The 24,134-nt window shown below is 37.1% G+C and overlaps 1 protein-coding gene across 8 annotated transcripts; it reads right to left on the bottom strand.

Annotated features, from left to right (window-relative positions):
• On the bottom strand, nt 1-22,925 carry LOC126755227 (apolipoprotein D). 8 transcript variants are annotated; one of them, XM_050467631.1, is made up of 5 exons: nt 22,667-22,925; nt 15,062-15,543; nt 913-1,067; nt 773-845; nt 1-565 (listed from the first exon to the last, which is right to left on the bottom strand). In XM_050467631.1, exons 2-5 carry the CDS (start codon nt 15,215-15,217, stop codon nt 293-295), a joined length of 657 nt encoding a protein of 218 aa, XP_050323588.1. In that variant the 5' UTR covers nt 15,218-15,543; nt 22,667-22,925; the 3' UTR covers nt 1-292. The 8 variants fall into 8 exon arrangements, with proteins under 8 accessions (XP_050323588.1, XP_050323593.1, XP_050323587.1 ...); XM_050467636.1 differs by having other exon boundaries at nt 15,062-15,493; XM_050467630.1 differs by having other exon boundaries at nt 22,761-22,925.
• Nucleotides 22,926-24,134: the final 1,209 nt, after the last annotated feature.

Below are 24,134 nucleotides of genomic sequence, written 5' to 3'. Positions count from 1 at the left end.
TTATATGATATATAAATTTATTGTCGTTTATTTACATCTTAATACATAAACAATTTTCGGAATGATCATTCGGATGCACTTTTCTTATTATCACAGCGACTTAATCTAGTATAATTATGTTAGGCTATAATCTTTTTTTTTTTTTAATTTCATATTTTTTACTTTAAAATAATTACCAATTTCTTCCTATAACTTATTTTGAGTTTAGTGTAAAATTAATTATATACACAGTTGTTTATTATTTAAATAGAAATAATTTTTTTTTTTGTGTAAATTTTTATGGCAAAGTTAACTATAATGTTTGTGGACAATTTTTATTTTTACTCAACACTAATCGCTCCGGATCCAAGCCCAATTTCTTTAAGGCGTCGTAGATTTTCGTACGAACTTCTACGGGGAAGTCGCGATCGCGTCCGAACACCCAAATTTGATCGGAATAACCGATCGAGCCGAGACTGCCACAAGACCATAGAATCGCAAAATTCTCATAGTCCGTGTAGAGCACCTGATATTTGCCAGAGCCAGGCAGTAGTCGTGCGATAACGTCCGGGAAGCGGGTGTTGAACTGTGAGAGAAGAAAAATACAAAATTTTTAAAATATTGAATACAAGAAAATTTAATGTAATGCATAAATATAATATTTTCATGAAGTTTTCAAAATCATATTAATTTTAACTGATTACAATTATAATATATATAGTCCAAAAGTTTCTCTCATAACTGTAATATAACACAATCTTATATGATTCATTATTTTCAAACAAATGCTCACCTTAAAATCCATAATTGAAGACTTTCGATTCTCAGGCGTGGCATAACCCAGATTCACCGACGGATTGCCGGTTCTAGTAAATAAATTAACAATAACTGTTAGCTTAAAAACATTTTTATTTATTTACAAACTTAACTTACAATCTGTTTATCGTTTTGATTGCCACTTCGAGCTCAAAATTATTAAACTTGGAGAGTTTCTCCTTATGTAGTGGTTGAAATTCCAGTAGCGTGCAACCAGAGGCGATTTCGGGCAGATAAAAGGAACGCTCCACTTCGTACCATTGACCAAGTACCTGAAGAGTTAAAAGTAAAAAACACCTTTATAGTTTTCTAGAACATTAAAAATATGTAATTAATGCTGAGGTTTTTGGAAAAGTGCTTTAGACTTAGACTTCTACGATTTTTGGAATTTGAACAGCTTTTCCTTAATAATTTGTCTTCTAAAACCTTTCATTTGATGCCAAGATATATTAATCATATTCTTCAATTAAACTTTTGAGAGAGTTGGCAATACTTCTCTTCTTAGAAGCCTATTCACATTGATACCCATATTGTATCAAGCCATTTATTTAAAAACACCACCCTGAAGAAGGTATATTAAGTTCGCCACGTCGAAATCCTTATAATAACCGGTTTTCCAATAAGAACGCTAAAAAATTTTTTTTTTAAATAAAACAAACACGGTTTGGGACCTCAATGAAATTCTTTATTCCTGTGAAAGTACATTCGGTGCAATAATGTATGGAACTCGATTTCTTTTGCATGCTCGCAGAAGTCTAGATGCTGAACCCAATTTTCGACGGTTTTCAGGCATAAATCGTCAGATACTCCTGCAATTTCACATTCGATATTCGTACGAAATGCATCAATCATCGCTGGCTCGTTGACATAGACCACAGGCTTGATGTAGCCACACAGGAAGTGTGAGAAATAGTCGAACGGCGTCAAATCGCCCGAGCAAGGCGGCCAACAGACTGGGCCAATTCGTGAGATAACACGTTCACCAAACTTGGTTTTCAATAAACCGATTGTGATATTCGCTGTGTGGCTTGTGGCGCCCTCCTGTTGGAACCACATATTGTTCAAGTCCATATCATCGAATTCGGGCCAAAAATATTCGGTTATCATTCAGCGGTAGCGATTCCCATTTTTCTTATTGACGAAGCTATTCAGCCAAAATTGAACCTCATCGCTGAAGATGATTTTTCAATGAAAATCCAGATCATACGACGATTCTGGTAGTCAAGCGCCTTCAGTTCTGGCGCCAATTTGACTTTGTAAGGATGTAGGCCAAGATCTTTTCGCAAAATTCGCCACAACGACGTCGCAGTGATGCCCAACGCTAGAGAACGACGTGTGAGAGACTGATTTGGGTCTTCTTTGTCTCATTGGCACCGAAACATTTTGTACTGTGAATTCAAATTGTTCCACTAGACGCTCAATTGTTGATCTGACAGGGCGATTATGACGACCCTAAATTGAACGTAGCCCTCTTAAAGTCCTGGCCACTGACTTCGAATTTCGGTGGTAAATTTTAATAATTTCGACTCGTTGTTGAATCGTATATCTTTCTATGATAAAATGGCAAACCCTACTGAAGAGAAATAAGTCTCAATGCGTTAAATTACGTCAAAGGTAATAACTAACTGGGTTAATATAGTGTGGGTACCTAGTCATATAGGAGGAGAAGGAAATGAAAATGTTGGCCCGCTTGGGACTGGAAACCCAATTAACCTAACCTGCTCTTAATCATTCTGTTCCTACAAGGATTATTTGAAGCAAAGGACCGTAAAGATGGTGGAATACTATCAACAAGGGGAATACCACAAAGTTACATAGGGGTAGTATTGAAGGTGGACAAGCCATAAAGCTCTTACTTCTAAGCAAAAGAAAATTTATTGATATCATAGGGGTCATCACAGGGCAACTACTCTTAAGATTTCACATTTTGAAATTTGGAAAAGTGGATTCGGCGAAATGCAGAGCATGCGCAGAGGATGATGAATGTGAATGCTCAAACTTCAGTCGGATGAGACGGGATATGTTCCATGGCTCCCGATGCTACAACTTAAGAAACATTTGGCAGCTGGGGGAGTTGGGAGAAAATAATTATTTTTACCAAACCTGAGTAGCGAGATGAGGCTAATTTGAGCAGAAAGGGCCTAAGGATGGCCTAAGTGCGGCCGCCTGCGTTCTAACGCTTATGCGCCTCCCTTTTCAGCCAACCAATACCATATATGTGGAAAATCTTTTAAAAAATATATTTTTGCTTCTGAATCTTCTTAAAACCACACATTTTCTACTTAAAACGTTTACTTCCTTCATTTAATTTTATTCGCCAAGCATTCGATTAGTGTACTGGTCTAATTCATATCAGTTGTGTAGTAGTTACGAACCAGTTGCTATACTACCGGGTATATGTGAGCGTATAAAGACATCTATCTATGGATGTCTATATTGATTTAAATGTAGTATTTCAGAAATTGTCAAACACAATTATTTGTTGTCGCATTTGCCTATTATAGGTTAGGCGTCAAAAGTTAGCAAATCTGTAAGTGGCAAATATGCTGACGTCAAGACAAAACACTGCATACTAATGAAAATTATAATAAATATAGATAATACAATAATTATAATGATAATAACAACCAGAAATACGAATTCGACTGAGTGTGCAATGCGCAAGCGCAAAAATATTCGCGTATACGCATGAGCGTGAGCTTCAACGCTTGAGTTACGATTCAAAGAGAAACTGGTTTTCATATTTACATACATATATATGTATGTATATACATATGTAGTAGATATATGTATATATACATATATGCATACAAGCTTATAGAAAAAAATGTAAACAGAAATCGCTGTTAAAATTAGTTCAAAGTCATAAACGAGCTAGAGGCGACAGCAGATGATCAGCGCAGTGCAAATATTTGAAAATAATGCGGGGGGTAGAGGGCTAAAATGATAACATATGAGTATATGAGTATTCATTATAACGGGTGATCCAAGTAGTAGAAGTATTTTTTTCAATAGCCGTTTTTTGACAGATCGTGAGTCGTGTCAAGCTGTCATGTTACTTTTGTTCAGAGTTGCTTAGCATTAGATCATGGAAAGACTTACGCCTGAACAGCGTTTACAAATCATTCAGCTTTATTACGAAAATTCACATTCTCTAAATAATGTGTTTCGCACGATTCGCTCAACTTATGGTCAACATAATCGGCCAACTGAGCTGATTATTCGCAACATCATCATCCCATTTGAGACACAGCCTTCATTATTGGATAATATTCGACTGCGTCCAGCACGCAGTGAAGAAAATATGGCAGCCGTAGCTGAGAGTGTACGCGAAGACCGTGGAGAGTCGATTCGCCGCCATTCGCAGCAACACGGGCTGACGTATGGAACGACTTGGCCAATTTTATATCAAGATCTTAAATTAAAAGCGACAACGCTTCCCTCTATGGGCTCTTGAAAATACCAAGAAGATCCGACGTTTTCGAGCCAAATTTAGGTCAGTGATGAGGTCCATCGCGTATAATCGCATAAGCGGTGTCTACGCCAATAAAGAAGAAGTAAAGATGAGGTCCATTTCTGACTCAATGGGTATGTAAACAAGCAAAATTGCCACAAATAGGCCGAAGAGAAACCTGAAGAGACTCAAGAGCTGCCAATTCATCTAGAAAAAATCACGGTTTAGTGTGGTTTGCGGACCGGTGAAATCTGTCCACATTTCTTCTAAAATTATAACCGACTATTTGATGCCTGGAACTGAAGCTCGTGATCTCGGCGTCATTTGATTTCAAGAAGAGGGCGCAACTTATCACACATCGCTTCAATCAATGCATTTATTGAGAGAACACTTCGGTGAACAGATAATTTCACGTTTTGGGCCGGTCGATTGACCACCAAGATCGTGTGATATCACACCGTTAGACTTTTTCCTGTGGGGATATTTAAAGTCTATACGGACAATCCTCTTTCGATTCAGGCCTTGAAGCATAACACCACTTGGGTCATTCGCAAGTTATCTGCCGAAATGCTCGAGAGAATCATTAAAAATTGGATTCAACGTATGGACCATCTGAGGCGTAGTCGCGGCAAACATTTCAAAGAGATGACCTTCAATAAATAAATGCGAAAAAATCTTCTTTCGGATGATAATAAACATTCCCCATTCAATTTGAAGTTTCTGTGTTTTTTCGTGAAAAAATTAGGGATACTCGAAATGGATCACTCTCTATATTTAGTAGTACATACATATGTGCTTATATCTGATAGTAGTCAAGGACTTTGAACCGCGACTGTGAGTAGCGCTCAAGAGCTACTAAATGACGTCAATCGGAATACAGGGTAGGTATAGGTAGTTTTCATCTTCTTTCCATCTTCTACATTGCCCAGCAATGGCAGTTCTAGGTACCACAAGTGAGATTCCTGTTACCATCGACCTTTTAAACTAACCTTCTTATTCTTCTTTATTTGCGTAGAAATCACGCGGTTATAGCTGAGTTTTCAACAGAGAAGGATGGAACCATGTGTAGAAGTCCATGCAAGTGAGGAAAGTTCTCTGAACGCCATCCACTTGGGATGGGCCAGAAACGATACTTCTATACACGGCTCAAGCAGCTCATGACTTTCGATCTTAGACCAAGTATCTTCCGGGTAGCCAAAAAACATCCGGCTGAAAGCGAGCTAAAGTGAGAAGGCGAATTATATCTTCCACAGGTTTGTGCGCTGGGTTTGGGACCTGCCACGTAAAAAAACCACCATTAAAAAGTTACCTATCAACTCAAAAGATGGCGCACCCTGTTTCATATGTTTATATGATTTGAATTATATTTTAATAACCAATTATCTTGACATCTGTCAATCGAATTGATATGTTAACCCCTGACACTGATTAACTGTAACCACATGTTGTCGGCTTTTCTTATTAGCTATATTTACTTAGAAAAGTAATTTCCTCGAAATCGAATTTCGAATTTTTTAAACGTTTATTATGACTATAGTATTTAAATCTAAATCGTGAGCTATAAAATGAAAACAACAAATAAAAACAAAAAACTTTAACTTAGACTACACCGAAGCTATAATACCCTTCTCAGCTGCATTTTCTACATCACAAAATATCTATAGTACTATATGTATCTTGATTTCGATCAATCAGTATATATGGTATGCTATAAGCTATCTGAGTATATATGTTCGGAAATAAAAAATTGGTCGTTCAATTTGTGCAGATATCTTCTCAAATAAAAAATTGATCGTTCACAGCTATAGTGGGTCGATATCGGCGAATCTGAGAAATAGGCAGCTTCTTGGAGAGAAAAGCACGTGTGCAAAATTTCAGATCGATATCTAAAAGATTGAGGAACAAATTCGTACATATGTATACAGATAGACAGACGGATGGACGAACATGGCTAGATCGACTCTGATCGACACGCTGATCATTTATGGTATATAAGTACTTTATAGGACCTCCAACGTTTATCTCTGTTTGTTAGAAACTTCATTGGCGAGTTAATAACCACTGTTCAGGGTATAAAAAATAAAATTAAAATTACAACCAAAGATAAGGCATGAATGGGTTAATTAAGTTGTAAAATAAAAACAAATATCAATAATAAATAAATATCAATGGCAACATGTTAAAACAGCTTATGTCGATTTATGCGTTGGTAAATATTTTGATTTCTGCAGAAAATCTTGGAAACTCTTTTGCCTTTATTTTAGCAGCATTTGAATCTTCCAAAATTTTGTTATATTTTAGATGAGTCTTGTCATTGAGATTCTTTTAAATCATGCAGAATAGCTCAAATTATCTTAGTTCACTAGAGTCTATAATATATATGTATGTATGTATATATATGTATATATTATTTCTTTAACTGCATACTTGAAAATGTAACTAAACACTTATTGAGCTGCTCATCCTTGAGCTACTGATCAACAGCACAGCTGCAGTATTTTGCCGTTCTTCTCTGTGTTACTAATTGGCTATACCTGATCATATATACATATAAGTATATTTATGTGTACGAGTATGTCTGTACGTACGTATTTATAGTCGTATACTTTATTCGATTCATTTAATATGAAATCGTTTTTGGACATTATATATGGAAAGGAGAAAATGCTTAAAAAATATGTGTTTGATTGTTTGCTATCGTCAAAACAAAGAGATTCAAAAAATCAAAAATTAACAAGGTGACCAAATATGATTTTTTGTCGGATTTTATTTGTAAGTAAAGTATACACGTATACGTATATATGTATCACCTAAAACTAAGCGACATAGATATATGGTTATATACACATATATATGTATGTATATATGATCAGAATGACCAGATGAGTTGAAAAAACCAGGGTAAAAATTGGACGAAGGGCCTCGCACAACCCACTTTCTGGAGAAATTACTTATTCGAAACCCAACTGACGGATTTCGACTAAATTTTGTTCGAAGCATTCTTTTCACATGTTACAGTGCAAAAATAGGTAAAAACGAACTACAACCACGCCTACTCCCCATACAGAACAATTTTAAATTCCATTTGATTTTTTCACTTCCCAGGTACGGAATATGTGGACCCCAGGATCTTTGGTTGACTTTTGACTGAAAATATCGGTGACTGTATGGAACATCTCTATACCTAATACAAAGATTTTCGAACTTCCATGTAACTTTAAACCGCATATATCGGTCAATATGTGAGTCATCTCAATGAAAATGAAAGATCGTGGTTTACTCATAAAGAGCCTAAAATGAATAAAATTGAGCGAAAGCTTGATCAAGCTCCCATATAACATGTTATATGTCTGGATAACTTTACATATGATTAATAATGGTATGTGAGGTACCTCAATGACTCACAGGGAGCATTTTATTAGTATGTGGCATATTCATGGTATACTCGTATAGTATTGACAAAAAAAGGTAGAATCAGATCGATACTGGATAGTTTCTTGTAGTAGTGAAAATTTTTTGGTTCCATCCATTTTTAGCGCCTTGGAGATCTGGTGTAACTCGAAAAATTTAATTCTTCTTCAAAATTTTAATTTATTTGTATTATTAAAATGTTTATAAACGCACCATCAAATTTTTAAAACAATTGATAAAGTTTTATTTTAATCCGCAAAATCGGATTGTTAGGCTGTCACACAATGTGCGCCTCTTAACCGAACCCCTTTACCGATTTCTGATGTCTCTGATTGGTATACCACAAATACAAAGTTCGCTACCTGAAAATTAAAAATTGTTAGCCAGAGGTTGAGGGGAATAATTGTTCAAAAGTTATAGATTCAGGCCCTGAAAGATGCGAATTCACGAGCTACCACGTGCCCGTGCCACACTTTGCTCATTCGACTACACGACCGGTATATTAATATTTACTGTTCATTCGTGGAACTGATCTAGAAACCAATCGGCCGGATACTTGCCGAAATAATTTGCATAAGGACACACATTTATTATAGAAGAAGCTAGCTTTTAATTTAATTATATTGTTTTTATAAACATTATTAAGTTAACCTGGTTGCAGCGCAATCAATTTGAGCTCACCGTTCTCAATCAAACAGCACACTCTTGATATAAAAATGTAAGTACATATTCATGAGAAAAACATAATTTCTGTAGAATCACTTTGCCTGACCTCCTTTCGTCTAATCATTTTATTGAAAGCAGTCCAAAGGTTTAAGAATCAACATTAAAATATGCCCCGTCAAGAGGTCAGAACGTTTCACAACGAAAACAATGCACATATGGCTGTACATAATAAGTCTTAATGGGCCTTGTAGGAAAAACTTTCATGAACTTAGTAGAATATATATATCATATATGGTTATGAACGATATTCATATAAATTGTAGGGCAGAGAAAACTACAATATACAGAGGTAAATAAAATCTTATGAATGTAATTCAGGCACCTTTATTACTCGTTGGTGTATTCGACTATTTAGAACCCGAGTAAAAGGATACAGAGAGCAGTGTAGTTCCAGATTGATATGTTAAGTTAGGTTTAGCCTTTTCGAGCGCCTTCCAACAGGTTTCACATAGCCGAAACGTCACCTTTGGTGATGGTCGAAAGAAAGATAGATGGTCTTTATTTTCCTACAAGGCATGACTTGCAGTAATCGCTCAACATGGTTAAGTTTTTAGAATTGACTGAGTACTAGCACTCAATTAGTTGAATGTAAAAGCTGCATGACTACTTCTTATACGAACATATGCATATATAACAAGTAAGGAAGGGCTAAGTTCGGGTGTAACCGAACTCTTGTAATTTTCAAGGATCAAAGCTGGCTTGTTAGAGTAATGAAAATCATTACATGTACTAGAAAATAATTTGAAATATTTTCGACAATAAACTATAGTATACCCAGTATTATACGTTCAGTTAATTTTATTGAGATATCCAACATATTGACCGATTTGGACCGTTAAAGCCAACCGTAGGTTTTATAAATCTTATATTAGGTATATGGGGACTGAGGGATTTGCTCCGATTCAGCCCATTTTTGGTACAGGGGCATATTGTTAACATATAAAGATTCTCTCTGAGTTTTTTATAATATATCACATAGATTGACCGATATTTGCGATAAAAAGTCTGCAATGGGTAATTGGTTCATATGTTGGCACCCCTTGGTATAATTTTGGTTCGATTGCTGACACACATTTTAGCAATGCAACATAGGAATATCAAGGTAATTTTGCAGATACCAATTTATAAACTCGTCCTAACTTTTTAGCCAAGAAACAGCGTTAGGTGAACAAAACAATTATACTCTGTAGCAACATGTTGCAATAGTATAATTATTACTTGTAAAGACTGTTATTATTTTTAAAGAATTCAATTCTAAGCTTAAAGGAAGACATGTTGACTGCAATTACGGGTGATACTCGTATGTAATTGTTTCACTTTAACTAGAGTACGAGGGTTGGTAATTAAATAATAATGCTAAGGCTAAGAAGTACTAGGCAGACTAACAAAGTTGCAACGATCAAAAGATGCTGACGAATTTGGATGATTTTGTGGTACCGAAAATAATGTTCATCGAATTGACTGTCACTCCCTATTGAAGGAAGATATGTGGAAACTCTGTTCCAATTGTAAAATCCACGAAACAAAACTCCATTAATTCAGTACCGAGTCCATTCGACAGCCTTCAATCCAAATCCGAAATCGAGAATCCAAAACGTGAAACATCGCATCAATCAATGGATTGAGAGAGCACATCGGTGTGCAGATAGTTTCACGTTTTCACGCCTTGGGCCGGTCGATTAGTCACCAAGATCTTGTGATATCACACCGCTAGATTATTTCCTGTGGGGATATTTAAAGTCTAAAGTCTATGCGGACAATCCCGCTTCGATTCAGGCCTTGGAGCAAAAGATCACATCAAAGTAGGGAAACTTCGCAATGGATCACCCTTTACTTAAGAAGTATATCTTTTTATTAGTTGGAATTTCTTGTGGGCTTTATATTGTATTATAGTCCTGCACCTCGTATTCTAACAAAATAGTCATCGTGGTATAATTTGATCTAGAGAGTGGGAAAATACGAGTAGCTGATATATTAATTATTAATCTAATTGTAGCTACTAACAAATGAAAGTAGGCTAAGGTTGTTAATTAGCAAGTATTATTCTAAAAATAATTTGAAGCGATAATATGAAATAATTACTCGAGTACTGTAAATATTTACAATTACATTTTCTGAGTTCAATTGTTTTGGTTTCTCAAATAACTAGTTTTTACTTTACTATAATTTTTTTTTTACTTTTTGTCATTGTGTGTGTCAACAAAGCTGCAAGCATAATGTGCTTATAGTATGTTAGAGAATGACTCAGCAACTTCGATATTTACAATTGGTAATCGTGTACCAATTTTCCACTGCACAGCGACGAAAACATGTGATCATGTAATTCCAACGGTTCAAAATGACAAAAGTTACACCACAAAGAAATATAATGAGCAATTTGTGGAAGAAATATGTATGTAGGTATTCTAGGTTTTTCAATAAGACCGCTACAAACAATAAGAAACTACAACGGTTTGGGATATCAATGAAATTCTTTAATCTTGTGAAAGTACATTTGATGCCATTATGTATGGAACTCGATTTCGTTTGGCATGGCCACCACGGGCACGCTTGCGAAGTCCAGTCACTGAACCCAATTTTCGACGGTTTTCAAGTATAAATCGTCAGATACTCCTGCAATTTAACGTTCAATATTCGTAAGAAGTTCATCAATCGTCGCTGGCTCGTTGACATAGACCACAGGCTTGATGTAGCCCCACAGGAAGTGTGAGAAATAGTCTAACGGCGTCAAATCGCCCGAGAAAGGCGGCCAACAGACTGGGCCATTTCGTGAGATAACACGTTCACCAAACTTGGTTTTCAATAAACCGATTGTGACATTCGCTGTGTGGCTTGTGGCGCCGTCCTGTTGGAACCACATATTATCCAAGTCCATATCATCAAAATATTCGGTTATCATAGAGCGGTAGCGATTGCCATTCACAGTAACGTGCCGGTTTTGACATTATGGAAGAAGCACGGCCCAATGCCATCGCCGGCCCATAAACCGCACGTCACGGTATGCCCAACTCCTGAGAACGACGTATGAGAGACTGATTTGGGTCTTCTTTAATTGATGCGCTAGCGGCAGCAATATTATCGCACTTATTTGTCTCACTGGCACGGGAAGATTTTGTACTGTGCCTTTGGATTCAAATTTTTCTACTAGACGCTCAATTGTTGATCGGACAGGATGATTATGACGACCCTAAATTGGCAGTAGCGCTCTTAGAGTTAAGGCCGCTGACTCCGAATTTCAGTAGTAAATTTTTATAACTTCGCCTCACTGTTAAATCGTATATTTCTCCAATGCAAACCATACTGAAGAGAAATATCAAAAGAGCGTGAAAAAATATGGCGTCGTTCGCTGTCCCTATCGGTCTACTTTTATAGCGTCCCTACTGAAAAACCCGTTATATAGTTATGTGTGTATGAATTGTTGAAAATTGTTGGAGTTACAAGATTGATTTTTAGGTTCCTCGCATTCAGGGACTAGCCAGGTTATTTTTAGAAGTAAAAGAGTTCCGAGGAATAATTATCCAAAATTATAAATTGGAATAGATATTATAAAAACAAGATGGATATAGGGAGATATAGATAATACTATATTATCTTAAAAAGCTTGAGACATTCTAACAGGTCAAGGAGCTGCAGTTGTAAATATACATAGATTTATGGAACTGTTTACATGGGTTCGGGTTAAAATGAAGAAAATCTTAGCCGCCTCAAAGATGGATAAAAAAATAAATCGATTCCGGGAGCTAATGATACTATCTATTTAGCCGAATATTGTGCTATCCACCGTGAAATGGAGCTCGACACTTGCTTCATGACTGTGAACAATCTACTCTTATAAATAATAGGCATTAGTGCGCATTCTAATAAAAATACATTTAAAAACTGGAAAAATATGAGTTTTATTAATTTTTTGAAATATTCAAAATAAATCAACTATGTGGAACACCCTGTATTTGTATCTGTCAAGAATTTATTAGCATTATTAGAAAGTAGAAAAACAAAACTATTAAGAAAGTAATTGCAAATTTTAAAATATGCACAAGTCAATTAAGCTTTTTTTTGTTGTTTTAGCAGCTGGTTTGGAATTTTATATAATTACTTACTTATATACATAGCTGGATAAGAAATACAAATTTTTATTGCAAAGAAAAAGGAGAGAAAATACTATTTGCATGTTAATGTGGTATGAAGTGAGCGTTAAGATACGAATGTGTTGGTAGGGAACATTTGTAGTGAACGAGTCTTCCTTTTTTTCTATTATGTTGGCACGACTTCTGTCAAACATATGTTTTCAATAATTTTACAGTCATTGAATAAAGAACATGACGTTTTTTCGATGTGTTAAAAATATCAAATTTTGTACCGAAAACTGATGATTTGCGAAAAGCAATAACTATTTTATCCATTTGGAAATATCATAAATCATGCTCTATCAGAAGGCAAAATAAGGCTTCAGTTCAGAGAATTGATTTTGATGTGAGAAATGAATGACGTGGAACACAACCAAAAATTGTGAAGATGCCGAACTGCAAGTAATATTGGATGAAGATGATACTTTGAGTCAAAAACAAATGGCAGCCATGTTAAATGTTGCACAAACAACAATTTTAGACCGTTTGAAAGCTATGGGAAATATCATAAAAGTTCGGCAAATCATGAATTGAATGAAATGATAAATGAAAAACCGAAAAAACACTTCTGAAATTTTGCCTCAAAGACACGAATGAAAATCAGTTTTGCATTGAATTGTCACTGGCAATGAAAAATGGCTTTATTTTAAGAATCCTAAACGGAAAAAATCATGGTATAATCCGGAATAACTATCAACATCGACTGCAAAATCAGATCGTTCGATAAGAAGGTAATGATCCGTGTTTGGGGGATCAGAAGGTTGTAGTATATCTTGAGCTTCTAAAACCTGAAATGGTCAAAACTAATCTCTATAAACAGCAAATGATCAATTTGAACGAAAAAAGAACAGAATCGGTCAGAAGACATGGCAAAGTAATTTTGTTGCACAACACACACGAAGTGGAATCGGTACAGGTTACTATCAAAGTAATTGGCTGAGAGCTGCTGCCCCACTCGCCGTATTCAACAGACTTGGCCCCTTCCGTTTGCCATTTATTTTCATCGATGGTGCCTGCATTGGCTGAGCAGCACTGCGACTGCTACGCAGAAGTCGAAAATTGGGTGTCTGATTGGATTTCTTCAAAAGACGAACATTTTTCTTGACATGGTATCGACAAATTGCCAGAAAGGTTGATCACTTAATGTATAAAAGACAATGGCCAATACTTTGAAGAAGTTTCTTTACTTTTTCCATTCAAATTTATTATTTCATTTTCACAAAATCGGGTTTTTCAATAAGGATACTACAAAAGCGGACCGATAGGGACAGAAAACGACGCCATCTTTTTTCTCACTCTTTTGACATTTCTCTTCAGTAAGGTTTGCCATTTCATCATGGAAAGATATACGATCCAACGACGAGTCGAAATTATTAAAATTTACTACCGAAATTCCGAGTCAGTGGCCTTAACTTTAAGAGCGCTACGTCCAATTTATGGTCGTATAATCGCCCTGTCAGATCAACCATTGAACGTCTAGTGGAAAAAATTGAACCACAGCCACAGTACAAAATGTTGTCGTGCCAGTGAGACAATGAAGTGCCCGTAGTGTCGAGAATATTGCTGCCGCTAGCGCATAAGTTGAGGAAGACCCGAATCAGTCTCTCACACGTCGTTCTTAATTTCTGTTCCGTCGTTGTGGCGAATTTTGTGAAAAGTTCTTGGCCTACATCTTCACAAGATCAAATTGACGCCAGAACTGAAGCCGCTTGACCACCAGACTCCTCGTATGTTCGCGAATTGGGCTGAACAACAACTTGAAAATGATCCGGATTTTCATTGAAAAATCATCTTCAGCGATGAGGCTCCTTTCTGGCTGAGTGGCTTCGTCAATAAACAAAATATGCGTTATTGGTCAGGCGGCAAACCACACGTACTCCATGAGTCACCATTGCATAATGAAAAAAGTACGGTTTGGTGCGGTTTATGGGACGGCGGCGTCAATGAGCCGTACATCTTCCGTGATGATCAAGACCGGCACGTTACTGTGAATGGGAATCGCCGCCGCAAAATGACAACCGAATATTTTTGTTCCGAATTGGATGATATGGACTTGGACTATATGTGGTTCCAAGAGGACGGCGGCACAAGCCACGCAGCGAATGTAATAATCGATTTATTGAAAACCAAGTTTGGTGAACGTGTTATCTCACGAAATGGCCAGTCAATTGGCCGCCTCGGTCGTGGGATTTGACGTCGTTAGACTATTTCCTGTGGGGCTACGTTAAGTCTATGGTCTATGCCAACAAGCCAGCGACGATCGATGAACTTCCTATGAATAACGAATGTGAAATTGCAGCAGTATCTGCCGATTTATGCTTGAAAACCGTCCAAAATTGGGTTCAGCGTCTGGACTTCTGCAAGCGTGTCCGTGGTGGCCATGCAAAAGAAATCGAGTTCCATACATAATGGCATCGAATGTACTTTCAATCCCAAACCGGGATATCATTGATATATTATTTAAAGCTTTTGTAGCGCTCTTATTGTAAAGCCGTTAATTCCGACGGCATGCAATTTTCTTTTTGCTTTATAAAACTTTTTTACTTACCCTGCTCATATTGAATTTCGGCATCGATGGATATTTCGGACACCTGCCGAAGCCATAACTCTCTGCGCCGTCAATCAGCAGCAAAAGTGTTAGCAATGCAGTGGCGCATGCGCAGCAAAATGTGTGTGCGTGTTTGTTGTTCAGCCAAATTGACATTTTGGAGTTTAAGAGATGCTCGCAGTAAATTAGAAGACGCAAAAGCACAAGATAATTTGCAGCTTATCTTTGATCTTTTCTTAATATATTTTTTTTTTGCACTTTTTATTTTATTTCACTTTATTTATTTTTTTTTCCTGCTTTACTTTGCTTTCTTGCTCGCTTCTTTACTTTGTTTTGTTTATTTTCTTTTTTTCAAAGTTAATTTTCACTCTCGCAATTATTGCCGCAATGCGCACGAAATATAACGGAACAGCTTGTGTTGATCGTCGTTAACTGTTAAGTAAATATTTGTCAGAATTTCAGACAGCTTTCACGCTTTTGAGCTATAAAGGCGATAGCAAATTTGTAAAAAAAAAAATTATTAAATGTATGTATTATGTTTTTACTACTAGTTCAATTTATTTTTTAAGCCTAAAATTTTTAAATTTTTATTTTTTATATATATAATTTTTATATATATGTATATTATTTATATATATGTATTATACTATATATGTACATATATCATCATTATATGTATATATATTTACATTTTATAAAAAAAATCAATCCCTATCATACCAAAACACCAATCACATAGAGTAAAGTCAGCCGGATGTTCGAAAATCCTGATATTAGTTATATAGGGGCTAGGTCAAGTTTTCGCCCAATTTTATTAATTTTAGGCACAACGACACAGTGTTATCGGTGAAACACGCTCTCTCATTTTCATTGACAAAACTCAAATATTGGCTGATATATCCGTTAAAACAGTCACCAGGAAATTCGAAAATCTTTACATCAGGTATATGGGGCCTAGGGCAGTATTGGACCGATTGAACCCATTTTTAACACACAGACACACCATTGTCAGAAAAGGATTCTCCCTGAATTTCAGTTTTATATCTCACACATTGACCCATATTTTCGATCAAAAATCATCTATAAGTACCGCGGTCCAAATATTCGGTACCTACGGGCTTGAACAGTTTTTGGTTGCATTTGGACAATTTTTATTCATAAGGTAGCATATTCTAAATTCCGTTATCCGTCCAAAGTTTTATTTCGTTATATTAATTGCTTCTTGATTTGTGTACTGGAAAGTGAAAGAATCAAATGGGATTACAAAATTGTGCTATATGGGAAGTAGGCGCGGTTGTCGTCCGATTTCTCCCTTTTTCGCATTGTTACATAGGAATGTCAGAAGAATGCCTGGTACTAAATTTAGTTAAAATCGGTCTGTCGGGTCACGAGATATGTAATTTCCCCTAAAAGAGGGCGTTACGCTCATGGTCCAATTTATACTCCGGCTGTGGTTAGGTTCTCTCATACCATTTTGGGAGTAAAATTTAATGTCTTTGAAGTATTTAGAAATTGAGTTATTGCGCTTTTAGTACTTTTTAACAGTACCGTTATATGGAGAGCGAATGGGGTTTCCTTCAGATGTCATGCATTTTTGCTGCGTCGAAACGGGTGCTTTTCGTGGCGTGGTTTATCGTGAGAAAATTTGGTTATTGTAGTTTAAGTGGTACACTAAGCTAAAAAGAGATCGCTCCCACTTTTTCAAAATGTTAAGCCATTCCCTAGTTATAAATGATGGATTATCGGAAGGATCAGTGATAACTATTTTGAAAGATCACTTGGACCTATTCGATTGTGATACAATGCTTTCCGACCACCGGGATATCATAAAACGTATTATTGCTGACAATGAGTCTTGGATCTATGCTTACGATCCGGAAACAGTTGGTCGATCGCCCGAATATCGTGGCGAAGGTCAGCCGAAGCCGAAAATGCACCTCAAAACAGGTCCAAAATCAAGGTTATGTTGACAGTTTACTTTGAATATCGAAATGTGTCTTGACATAACCTACAAAACGACACTATGCATGATTAGTTTGGATATTGCGTTCAACATTTATAGACGTGTAAAAATGGAGTTCACTAACGCCGACATTCGCGCTATTTTAAAGTTTTCCTTCGTCAAAGGCAAATCCGCTAGAGAAACGTTCCGTGAGATTAAAGGTGATTTGAGGGATGGTACTCTATCACTTCGAACTGCGGAAGAACGGTTTCGACGATTCAGAGCGGGTGAAAACGACATCATGGATAAGCGACCCGGCGGAAGACCTGTGATGACGAATACTGATCAAATCATGGAAAACATGGAGTTAGACCGGCATGCGGCATCTCGTGACATCGCCCAGAAGACAGGGAGTTAGTCACCAAACCATTTTAAACTATCTGCAGAAGGCTGGATACACAAAAAAGCTTGATGTTTGGGTGCCGCATGATTTGACGCAAAAAAACCTTCTGGGCTAAATCAATGCCTGCCATATGCTGCTGAAACGGAACGAACTCGACCCATTTTTGAAGCGGATGGCGACTGGTGACGAAAAATGGATCACATACGACAATATCAAGCGAAAACGGTCGTGGTCAAAGGTCGGTGAATCATCCCAAACTGTGGCCAAGCCGGGATTGACGGCCAGGAAGGTCTGTGTGTTTGGTGGTATTGGAAGGGAATCATCCACTATGAGCTGCTCCCATATGGCCCGACGTTTAATTCTACCCTCTACTACGAACAGCTGGTCCGCTTGAGGCAGGCGATCTACCAGAAGCGTCCAGAATTGGCCAATAGGAAGGGTGTAGTGTACCACCAGGACAAAGCCAGACGACATACTTCGTTGATGACTCGTCAGAAGCTACGTGTGCTCGGATGAGAGGTTTTATCGCATCCACCATATAGCCCGGACATAGCGCCAAGTGATTACCACCTGTTCCTGTCAATGGCGAACGCCCTTGTTGGTGTAAAGTTGAGCTCAAAAGAGGCTTGTGAAAAGTGGCTGTCCCAGTTCTTCGCAAATAAGGAGAGGGCTTCTATGAGGGGGGTATTCTGAAGTTGCCGTCTAGATGGAAACAGATTAACGAACGAAACGGCGCATATTTGAACTAAATCCGATCACTGTAACACTTTTTATAAAGCATTGAATAAAGAGCAAAAATGCGGAAGGGAGATATTTGACAACCTAATATATTATTTATATTCAAGTATATACAAAGTACAGTATAAGTTAATTATTTTTTTTTTATAAAATTTTGCAACAATTTTTATTGTTATATTTTATTACATTCTGTTATACACCTCTTTTTCCATATCAAAATATTTGGCCTCTTTAAACTAAATACAAGTGTAAATATTTGTTTTTTAATATCATGCCTCCTTTGTTTTTGTTGTTGTCACTCAAATGCAAATATGAAGCAGACAAGTTTTTCCGTTCATTGAATATGCGAAACGTCAAAAATCACGCAATTTCTTCGAGTTTTGTTTTACTTGCGCATTTTTACTGTTATTGCACTTATTTTTGTCATAAAAAAATCACTGTTGTTTTTGTGTATTACAGTATGCGTACACAAAATATTTTTCAGACGGGGTGTGGGTGTCGCGTTGCCGTCGTGGACGCTTGACTGGCCCAGTGAAATGTAAATTCAGGCCGGCAAACCGCACAAGCGCTTTGGCCACACGAAATTGCCCACCCGCCCCGACGGCGCGCCAGTACGACAGACCGCCGACCGCATCGATCGAGTCGATGGCTGGCAGGTGATTAGCCGTTATGTAACCGGCTGTAATGCAAATGTACAAAGTCGAGTGCTGGCGCTGGAAAAAATGCCGCAAAAGAAAATAGTAGGAGGCGCGCACAAGGAAAACAGAAACCATAACGGTATTACAACAAAACCGCTGCAGGATGTGGTGGTGTCACAACAATAATTGAGACACGATTTTTGCAATGAAAGCAAAACCGCGAAAGCACTTGCTGGTTACAAAGCAATAGCTCAAGCCGCAACATAATAACAACAGTAACAATAAAAATAACAATAACAGTTTTAAATAGTTGCAGCAAATGCAAAGTGGAAAATCATGAATTTCCACTCAACACGCCAATATGAAAATCGAAAAGAAAATGATGGAACAAGAAAATTGATGTAAAACGTGTTGCAATAGCTTGCAACAACGATTGGCAGTTGCAAACAAGACGTGCCCCATGAATCACTCCACTTTTGCGATGTGCGAACAGGAAGGAAATGCTGGCGCACAATTATGACATTTCCACTGGAACTTGCCGCGGCGGTCATTATCCGACTTCCTTAACTAGTACGGGTATTTCCGCCAATGTTTAAGGGAAGCAGGAGCTATGTTATGTTGAGTATACAATTTTGACGATTTTTTTCTATATATTAAATAGCGACAATGTTAACCCTTCGATTACAATTCCGATATGAAATCATTGACCGTTTCAAGGTGTTAAAAAAAATAGTAGTACCTTAAACTTGTACGTTGACAACAAAGCCTCAGATCACATATTAAAGCAGTCCGTCATACAAGGAATGACAGCATACAAGTTTCGAAAGTTGGATCTATGAAGTACTCGTATAGCACCAATTAAATTTATCGTATTAATAAACGATCGGCCACTCTTTACAGGCTCTCTCACATAGCAAGTTTAAAGAAGAAACTTCACATTTCTTGCTCCTGAAACCAGTAAATACTCACTAAACACAGTTGTCTGATATTGCAATGTAGTACAATTAGGAAAGTTTAGTTGTTGTTTTGCAGCATATTCTTTTCATATGAAGATATTCTTTCATCAACTTCGATAGGCATGTGAGGGAGTAAGAACTTAATTTCAATGGTATTGTAATATTTCCTAAAAATAGAGTTGGTTACTATCTTTACTGTCTAACACTGAATTTTTTTCTGTAGTACCCGTCTCCATTTCCGTCAATTCGGTGGGATGTCTAAAGGTTTGTACTCCAACGCGTTTAAGTCTTGACCTCCCAAACGCGGGAAGGTCAAGAAGGAAGTGTTGAATTGTTTCCACCTCAACTTCTTCCATACAGCTTCTGAATCGATCTTGGGCCAAAATTCTTTTGCGACAGCGCAGGTACCGATTGTAGCCCGGCGCTGGCTATGCTTCCGCGAAGCCCAGCTAGAGAATACGGTAGCACCGGTTCGGTCCCATTCTACCGATAGCGGTTCTAGAGTGCTTTTACTTGCTATGTCATCAGCTTTACACTTTCCTGAGATCCCGCTGTTTCCTGGCGCCCAAACCAGCCTTATCACAAAGACACTCGATGTTTTTGATAGCAGAGATCTTACTGGCATGGTTGGATTATCGGAAGGATCAGGAAAACCAATTTTGAAAGAACATTTGATCAAAAGAAAAGTGAAAACACGATTAGTTCTACAACCAATCTGTTAAACAATGCTTTCCGGCCACCAGGATGTCAGGAAACGTGTTACCATTGGCAAAGAGTCTTGGATCTATGCTTGCTACCCGTATAAAGACGACTAATCGGCCGAATATCGAGGCAAAGGTGAGCCGAAGCTGAAAACCCACGTCAAAGAGGTAAATAACAAGATTTTATGGACAGTTTTCTTCGATTATCGATGTGTGGTGCGCTCCGAATTTCTTCCGACCGGCCAAACTGTCAAGCTATTCGTAAAAAGAGTGGACAATTATGGGTCAAAAACTGCAGGCTTTTGCACCATGATAATGCACCGTCGCATACTGCATTGATTCAGCGTGAGTTTTTCGCCAAATCGTCAACCAATATCGCTCCGCATCATTGGCACAAGTATTATCGGATCACGGGGGATTTCTTTGTAGGAACGACATCGATTTTGAAGAATAAATTAAGAATTTTCAAATTAGAGTATGAACAAAGTCTACTATTTTTGCTCATAGTAGTATGTCCATCTGTGCGTCTGTAAGTACGCGAAATAATCCCTGTGTTTTTGAAACATGGTCCCGACATTGTACACATTTCCTTTTCTACTCAAGAAATTGCTTGGAATTTGTCTGAAACGCCGATATCTCACGTACTATATTATAAAGAAATTTAGCAAAAATTTTTATTTTGTCTTATATTTATCTTTATAAAATATAGAATAGCTGTGGTCACTGATTATTATCTAAGGAATCGCGCCTAATGCTTACTGACACAAATATATCTTTTTATAATTTTTTAACCGCGCGACAAAATCCTAAAATTTAAGAAATGCACCTACTAGGGCATTATATTGTTGACAAAAAAGCACCCAACATCTGTCAACCAGTTTGTTTACAGCAGCTGCTTAAGTCGGCACACCTCAGTAGTGCGTTGCAAATTTCACAATGGATAAAAATATCGATGAAAGAACTTGTCTCAAATTTTGTATAACTAACCAAATTTCGTGTGCGGAATCGTTGAGAATGTTGGAAAAGGCTTGCGGTGATTCAATTTTATGAAAAACACAAGCCTACGAGTGATACAAAGCCTTCAAAGACGGTCGAGAGATCGTTGAAGACATGCCTCGTTCTGGACGACCTTCGACCCCTTCAACTGACGAAAATATTAAAAAAGTGAAGGATATGGTGCTTGAAAATCGAAATGCCAGCATTAGAGAGATGGCAAGAGAGCTCAAGAACTCTCGCGAGTGCTTTCTAATGATGTTGGTGAATATTTTGGTTATGAAACGCGTTCTTCTTCGACTCGTTCCGATAAAGCTGATTTTTTTCAAAAAGAATACCCTAAACAGGTCTCTTTGGACATGCTTGATCGTGCGAATTCCGATCCCACTCTCATGGAGAGCATTACAATTGCCGATCAGGCATGGGTTTATGAGTTTGATGCGATGAAGGAGCTGAAGACCACCCCAAAAAGTGCTTATGAAAAGTGTTTCGAGGACTGGAAAAACCTTTGGCATGAGTATATTACATCTGGTGGGGATTACTTTAAAGGCGACAAAATACATATTGATGAATAATTAAATATTTTCCGTTTTATTTACAATTTCCAGGTACTTTTTTTAATACAATGTATATAATAAATATTTGTAAATCAGTTCCTCATGCATGCTTTTTGGTAGATTTTTAATGGCATTGTTAAGTTGCCACACATATGTTTATTTTAATTTCAAAAATTTTAAGTACGATTAATAATTTTTTTGTATTTTTTTTAATTACTAAAATGAAGGAAACTATGAAACTATTTCGTTTCTTATTTTTAGTCTATAACTTTTATAATATTTTTAAGTTTTTCATTTTTTATTGCCTTTTGTTAATTTGTTTTTTTTTTCAGTTTTTTATTTCACCTTCTTCGCCAATTATTCACACTATTCGCTGTTATTTGAAATATTTTTTTTAATTTTTTGCCGCTAAATGTCGGTTAAAGCCGCGCACACTTAACACTTGTCGCTTTTTCAAGAAACGCTGTTAGCACTCAACATGACAACAAAAGTCTTTGAAAATAAAGATCACAAAAACGTTAAAATGTGTATTTTTGTGTGCAAAAATTGCCGTCAACAACAATAACATTCACTTTTCTTCAGCGACAACTGCGACGAACTGCCACCGACCGGTACGCAACGCGTCAAAGTAAACTTTGATGAGACAAACTCAGCGAGCCATGTTTTCTTAGCGTCACATGTATGTATGTATGTACGTATGCGCGTGTGTGTGCTGGCTGCACTTTGCCAAACAGACAGGCATACGCATAAAATTATAATAAGCAGTAGCACCTTTAAACCGTAGAAAAAATAGAAAACGTTTTTTCAATATTTAATTTACACTCATTCACATATACAATATATGTATGTATGTATGTATGTACGTGTATATTGAGCCACCGCGAGCGCCACAAGCAAGACAACTAACCGCTACAGCGTTCACAACAGAACTGCTAGTTGGGCGCACTGGGTCGAGTGAACATTGTACGATCGCCCGCTGGCTCAGCTCGCAAGACGCTCTACAAACTCACTTCAGCGCACAAACAAACACACGCTTGCCAATACATATGTATATACATACATACATGTATGTAAGCTTGCAGGTATGTTTGCTGGCCGCTGACGCTTGAACGTGGTGTTAATATGTATTTAGTAGCGCCAAGTGATTCTTTTGATGGATAACACTTACTCATAAACACACACACACATGCAAATAAACATGCACATACACATACATACACGTGTATGAGCATAATCACACACATACCTACATACAAGGCACCTTAACACTATCAATTCTATGCCTTGGCACTTTGCCACTTAATTTATGCGCATAATTGCAGCAACAATAAGCGCTACAACAACAATAATTGCATATACTTTATATTAAGTAGTTAAAGTGTTTATTAAAAGTCAGTTCTCGATTTGGCTCGACGATCGTTTATTAATAGGAAGTACTTATTTGGCGTTGAAGTGCTGAAAGTGCAGTGAACTTGCGCATGCAATTTATTTGTTGATTTCACACGAGTGTACTTTGTGCATACTGGCAAGTATATATGTATGTATGTATGTATATGTATTTGCTTTGGAAATACATTGGTTAGGCCCATGGAAAGACAGTAACTTTAACAATTTATTCTGGGGGTAAGGAAATGGGTTCCTAATGCTATTCATCAGGCTTTATTAAAGTGTATATCAGTTTAAACAAGAAAAAACGTTAACTTCATCTGCGCCGAAGCTAATATACCCTTCACAGGTGCATTTCTTTTAGTAATTATGTGTTCAGTTTGTATGGAAGCTATATGCTATAGTAATCCGATATGAACAATTTTTTTTGGAGATTATCTTATTACCTTAAGTAGTAATCCATGTCAAAGTGAAGATACCACGTCAAATGTGAAAGTTTTCCATACAAGAACTTGATTCCGATCGTTCAGTTTGTATGGCAGCAATATGTTTTAGTGGTTCGATATCGGCCGTTCCGACAAATGAGCAGCTTCTTGAAGAGAAAATGACGTTTGCAAAATTTCAAAGCGATATCTTAAAAACTGAGGGACTAATTCGTATATATACAGACAGACGGGCAGACAGACAGACGGACATGGCTAAATCGACTCAGCTCAACATACTGATCATTTATATACATATATACTTTATAGGGTCTCC

The sequence above is a fragment of the Bactrocera neohumeralis genome, chromosome 4 (genome assembly GCF_024586455.1).
Source record: "Bactrocera neohumeralis isolate Rockhampton chromosome 4, APGP_CSIRO_Bneo_wtdbg2-racon-allhic-juicebox.fasta_v2, whole genome shotgun sequence".
NCBI lineage: Eukaryota > Metazoa > Arthropoda > Insecta > Diptera > Tephritidae > Bactrocera > Bactrocera neohumeralis.
This window is presented reverse-complemented; position numbering and strand designations above follow the sequence as displayed.

Excerpts from the sequence above, each read along its gene's own strand:
- LOC126755227 (XM_050467631.1), bottom strand. The coding sequence starts at position 15,217 with ATGTCAATTTGGCTGAACAACAAACACGCACACACATTTTGCTGCGCA. Across the intron at positions 1,068-15,061 it reads CGAAATTCAATATGAGCAGG|GTACTTGGTCAATGGTACGA; the intron begins GTAAGTAAAAAA and ends TTAACTCTTCAG. Across the intron at positions 566-772 it reads CTTCAATTATGGATTTTAAG|TTCAACACCCGCTTCCCGGA; the intron begins GTGAGCATTTGT and ends CTTCTCTCACAG.